General features: G+C 56.9%; 1 protein-coding gene across 1 annotated transcript; it reads left to right on the forward strand.

The window, feature by feature from the left end:
• Positions 1-5,244: 5,244 nt before the first annotated feature.
• On the forward strand, positions 5,245-5,724 carry LOC128882565 (uncharacterized). Its single transcript, XM_054134201.1, has one exon. It carries the CDS (start codon positions 5,245-5,247, stop codon positions 5,722-5,724), a length of 480 nt encoding a protein of 159 aa, XP_053990176.1.
• Positions 5,725-6,057: the final 333 nt, after the last annotated feature.

Genomic DNA, 6,057 nt, shown 5'->3' on the forward strand with positions numbered 1-6,057 from the left:
TGTTTGTAGAATTGGTGTTTGTAGAATTGGTGTTTGTAGAATATCAGAGTCTCAATTGCTCGAAAAGACATTCCACTGGAATATTCTTCTCCCACAAACCTTAGGATCCTCTCGTGTGGCTCGTACCCATGTCAACTCTCTGTAAATATTGAATCTATTCATACGTACGCCTCTTGCATGCGTCAACGAGGCCTCGAAAATATCACCTGCACGGTTTGTAGACACCGTCTTTCCATTTATAGTCCATGTCGCGCATCAGCCGCAGGTTTCCAGGTATCAAATTCCATCAGAAAGTCCCGATGCTTGCAATTAAAATGGAAAGTAGTGCAGAGACCGATAAACGCGAGGCGTCTCAGGCTCGTTCGTAGCGATATGTGTACGGAGCATGGTTAATGGGGCGCTATTGCGTGTATCGACATCGATTTCCTTTCAAACTCTTTCACATCCTCTCGGCGTCCACGTCTACCGTCTGCCGGTTACCTGCGATCTGGAATCGGACGATTGCAAAATTAAGATCTACGCGCCGAAACGGGCGTAACGCACGCTTTGACGCGTCCCACGATCGTTGCAGTTGATCTGACATTTATTTTACAACACCGTCACACCCTTAACTACCCACTACTGTACTGTGAAACGTTACTTGGTGTGTAGGTGTTTTAGAGGAATTAAAAAATTGATGAACCTGGAAACCTTCCATTTCTGGTTTTTTTTTCCTTTGAAGATTGAAAATCTTTTGCTGTGAGGCGATGAAATAGGTGGGTAGTAACTAGTAACAGAATAAATATGTTCCGTTACACAGCTTGAATACACAAATTGTCGTGAAAATTGACTAACATTTTGCAATCTAAATCTAATTTCGCTTTACACTTTGCACTTTACACTTTTACACTTTACACTTTTCCAGTTGAAAAATAGTGGAGGAATGGGATGAGGTACACTGAATAAAGAAGAGGACGCACAGTGAGATATTTCAGCGATCTAGCGGGACAAAACTTATGTGGTCCAATATCTTGGAAACTATTAGGTCGTCCACATACGAAGCTACTCGAAAGAAACGCAATTGGTTGGTGACTGAAATTACAAACTAATTACTTATTGGTTAGTAATGACTTGAACATTTTTAGATGTAATATTACAGCAAAGTCATATTCTCGGTCATTATTTGAACAAATTTTATTAATAATTAATGTAACTATTGTCAGAAATTAATTTTTAGTTATTCCAGCTAACAGATATAACGATATAGAAAAATTTCTCACGATTACTGTGTTCGATGAATACTTATTCTGAACCGTGATTCTCATTAATATTTAATCGAAGACTGAATGTTATGCATTGTAAGTATTCTGTTAATTCGAAGATGTGCATACTTAATGCATTTTAAAGTTTCATATTATTATACCAATGTTTTTCGTGAAAGTAATATTTCCGAACATGAAAAGTTGAAAAAAGTAATCGTGAGATATTTTTCTATATTTTAATATCTATTGATTGGAACAATTAAAGTTTAATATCTCTGACATAATTAAACATTTATGATACATGCAGTATCATTCAGTGTTCTATTAAACATTAATAACAATTACGGTTCAGAATAAGTATTCATTCATTACACTAATCGTGAGAAATCTGTCGATATTTTAATATTTATTCATTGGACCCCATATAAATACTATATAAATACTAATTTATGACAATAGCTAAATTGATTATTAATAATACTTATTATTTAAACAATGATGGGGAATATGATTTTGCTGTAATATTAATGTTACACGAATTATTTTCCGGATAAATTCAACGAGTCTTCGAATTGACAGTCACGTGGTTGTTGTTCGCCCTTGCCCCACTCTTGTTCCATAGCGAGCTGCGACCCTCGTCACAGGTATACGAAGGGTGCGGTCTCATTCCTCGACGATCCTTCGGTCGGTATGGACCTCGCGATCAAGCGTCCGCGTCTCGCGTCCCTCCTATTTTTCCTTCATCACCGTAGTTTGGTATTGCTTGTGTGTGTCTTAGTTAATTTGCTTAGTTTTAAGGCCGTCGTTTCGGCCATGGTCGAGAGCGAGAGGTCCTGGAAGGCGGTGTCCTCCTTCTGCGAGACTACTGTCTGCTCGCATGTCTGATCCCGCTCGCATAGAGAGGAGAAGGTTGAGGCGGGCCAGGCGACGGCGGCTAGTTGCCGCCCCTGCCGCAGGGGGGACTGGTCCCCCGCCCCCGTAAACCCTCACCTCCTCCTGGCAGTCTGCCGCGTAGGGGCGAGCGTACACGTAGCCGGCGAGCTCAAGCTTTGGGCTCGCCGACTGCCAGCAGGGCCGCCCGGGATGGGGGGGGGGGGGGTCGTCACCCGACGCCTCCTCCCCACTCCTTTGGAACATGCCCGGCGCTTGCGCCGCGTGGGGCCGTTGGCCGCATAGCGGCATATTTCCCTGTGGATCGGAGAACAGAATACGCCCACAGTAATCCCTGCTTGTCGTAAGAGGCGACTAAAAGGGACAGGCGAGACCGGGGGCTGTGGCACCCGCGGTCAGGTGGGGCGGTATTCACTCCCCACCGGAGATGGCACTCCTCTCTTCGTTGGGGGGGAGAGGCGCGGGGGGGGGGGGGCCCCGGTACCGTTCGTAAGAGATCCCGGTGCCCCTCCCTAATGCGCCGTGGCCGGCCACCGTGAGGTTTTAGTGGGTATTCTCCTTGATATCAAATCAAGGGGCGAGTCCCACACTACCCCCTCCTTATGAGGGGGCGCGCGTAAACACATTTCCTCACGTAAAAAAAAAAAAGAAGGGTAGATCAGGGTAGGGTAGATCAGGGTAGGACGGTGGCCATGGATGTCGGAATCCGCGAAGGAGTGTGAAACAACTCACGTGCCGAAGCAACTAGCCCTGAAAATGGATGGCGCTGAAGCGTCGCGCCTATACTCTGCCGTCAGCGGCAAGTGGGGAGGGACGTTGTCGCTCTCGGGTGGCCGTCCTCCATGAAGCCCTGACGAGTAGGAGGGTCGCGGCGGTGTGCGCAGAAGGGTTTGGGCGTAAACCTGCCTGGAGCCGCCGTCGGTGCAGATTTTGGTGGTAGTAGCAAATACTCCAGCGAGAGGGAGCATGAGGCTGGACGCACGCTTTCCTGGCACTGGGGCAGTTGATCGAGGTCACCATGCCTCTTCCACAAACCTCCAGGTCGGGTCAAAAACCACGACCTAGCTGATATTCCCTTACACCAGGGTGGCGCTTCGGCGTCCTCCTGGGCGGGGAATTTCGGCGAAGTCGGCGGGCTGCGTCCGGTCAAGTCTACTCACCGCACCTCCTCGTGGTGCTCCTGGGTCTCCGCTTCAGGAGTCGGCGCTCGCTTGCGAGAACCGACTTGCTGGATGCGGAGGGCGAACGCGGTGTGCTGGCATCTGGCGGATCCTCTGTTGACGACATGGCAAGTTTGGAGGCATGGGTACGGCGCCCACCCGCAATGGGGTGCTTTGAAAATGAACATGGACAACCGAGGATTAAGCGTTTACGGTGCAGAGGGCGTCGGATCCCTCAGTACCGGCGCGGTGAGGAGTAGTCGACCAGAATCCCCCGCGTCGTTATCTTACGACTGGGAGAACCCCGGGGTGTACCACCAGGCCCCCGGGTTCAGCAATGCGCCTGGTGAAGAGGCGTCTGTAGCGGGAACCTCCTCCGCTGCGGCGTCTTCCGGCGTCAGGGTGTGCGAGGACGTGCTTCTCGCGCAGCCCGTCGTCCGGTTGGAGAGGATGGAGGATCGGTAGCTCCGCTCCGGCCGCCTCCTGGCGGCTGCAGACGCGTCCGGCACCGGCGCTGACTCCGACGGGTCAGACAGCTCGGTGTGGTCGGCGCGCTCCCTGCAGTCGCCGCTAAGGAGGAAGCGAGGTCGACCCCCTACTGCTGGGGATTGTGTCGGCCTCGCCGACGCTACGCGAAAGCCTAGCGAGAGGGAGCGGCGCCTGGCGATGGACGTCGCGGATCATTTAGTGTCCGGATCTCCAGGTCCTGCAAGCCCCTCAAGGGCGAAGAGGAGATGGCGGCGGAGATGCGCCACGCGCCGACCGCCGAACTGGGCTCACGGATTTTCGAGAGCTCGGAGGCGGTCCTGATGCTTGCGAAATGCTCCAACAACCTTCAGGGACAGATGGTGCGCCAGCTGCGGATTGCAGCGGCCACCATCAGACACGCTGCCGTCGAACAGGCGAGGCCCGGGAGGTGGAGCTGGAGCGGACGGTCGCCGAGCTCAGGGCCCGCGTGACCGAGCTGGACGCCCGACTTGCGCGGGGCCCGGTCGCGCCTGCCGCGGTGGCGTCGGTGCCGCCGCCCGTCGATCCGGCGGTATCGGTGCCGGTGCCCCCATCGCGGCCGAGTGCGTCCTCGACGGCGAGGTCGAGTCGGCCTGCTGCCTCGAGGCGTGCGCCCGTCGGTCCGTCGCGGAAGCCTGCGATGGGCGGCGCGACCCTCGCGCCAGGCGTGGACGTCGAGGAGGGCCCTCATGGCAGCCGCCGGGCAGCGGAGCCAGACGGTGGCCAGCCCGGACCCGGAACGCCGGATGATGCCGGTCTGGACCCCGTCCACCGGGCACCCGGTTACCGCGGCAACTGCCGCCGCCATGCCGTCGGCCGTGACGGATTCGTCCAGGCCGCTAACCCGCGCCTCGGTGGATGTAATCTGCCTGGACACCCTCACGTCCGTGCCGGCGAACAGCTCCGCCAGGCGACTGGCCAGGCGGTCCGCTCCCGGCAGCGCTGTCCAGGCCCGGGATCTCCAAAATGGAGGACCCGGTCTGCCCCTTGCGGTATCGGATGCCGGTTACCCCGACATCCCGTAACCGCACCGGCTGGTCGTCCGCCCGAGTGGAGGCCTTGCCCGCGCGAGCCCTCCGATGCTTCAGGTGCCTGGAGCTCGGGCACGTGCGGCAGAAATGCCCCCTCGAGGCGGACCGCGGGGATCTGTGCTACAGGTGCGCCGGTGCGGGCCACTGGGCACGTGAGTGCACGGCGCCCATGCGATGCCCGGTCTGTGCTGACCTGGGCAGGCCAGCCGACCACCGGCTCGGGGCCAAAAAATGTGCCCCTCCACCGCCAAAGCAGGGGAGGAGGGCTCGCGTGACGACCCCGAGTTCGGGCGAATCTACGCCGGTCAATCGACCGGCGGCAGATGCGCCGGCTGAGGCGCTGCGGGCGAGATCGCCCGCTGCGATGGAGGGAGGATCCGGCCTGGGGGAGGCCATGGACATGGCCTAAAGTTCATGCCCCCGGTCTGGATCCTCGAAGGCAACCTCAACCACTCGGCCAGGGCGCAGAACTTATTTATCCACTGTCTGGCCGAGTTAGGTGTGGGGTTGGCGGTCGCCGCGGAGCCATACCGCGTCGCCGACCGCCCGAACTGGGTGGCCCACGCGTTGGGCTCCGTGGTGATAGTGGGCAGCGACACCGCGGCTCTCCGCGTGTTCGCCCGCGGCGACGGGTTCATCGGGGCGGAGTGCGGCGGCCTGGCCCTGATCGGGGTCTACGCCCCTCCGAGTGCCCCCCTCGCGGCGTTCGAGTGTCTGCTCGACGGGGTCCGGGACGCATTGTCCCGCTCTCCAGTAGCCCGAACGCTCGTGCTGGGCAACTTCAACGTCCAGCGGTTGGCGTTGGGAGTCCACGGCGTGGGGTGGCCTGGCAACGGACGCGAGGGGTCGGGCGGTGCTGGAGTGGGCGGCGAGCGCGGACCCCCGGCTGCTTAACCGGGGGTCCGTGAGCACGTGCGTGCGGTGGCAGGGCGAGTCGATCGTCGACTTGTCGTGGGCGACGCCTGCCGCCGCGCGTCTCGTGTCGGGATGGGGGGTAGCGGAGGAGGTGGAGTCCCTCAGTGACCGCCTCTACATCCTTATGGATGTCTCCGCTGCCCCTCAGTACCATCCCGCTCGCGGACCCGCGCCGGGCCGACCGCCGCGCAGATGGGCGCTGCAGCGCTTGGAGAAGGACGCCCTGATGGCGGCCGGTAAATACTACCTCCCTGCAGCGGAGATAGTCCCAAACCAGTTCCAGGAGATAGGGGGGCACCTGGAAATAATCCA

Source organism: Hylaeus volcanicus, unplaced genomic scaffold, assembly GCF_026283585.1.
Source record: "Hylaeus volcanicus isolate JK05 unplaced genomic scaffold, UHH_iyHylVolc1.0_haploid 12096, whole genome shotgun sequence".
Classification (NCBI taxonomy): Eukaryota; Metazoa; Arthropoda; class Insecta; order Hymenoptera; family Colletidae; genus Hylaeus; species Hylaeus volcanicus.

Coding starts and splice junctions, on each gene's coding strand:
- LOC128882565 (XM_054134201.1), top strand. CDS start 5,245: ATGCCCCCGGTCTGGATCCTCGAAGGCAACCTCAACCACTCGGCCAGG.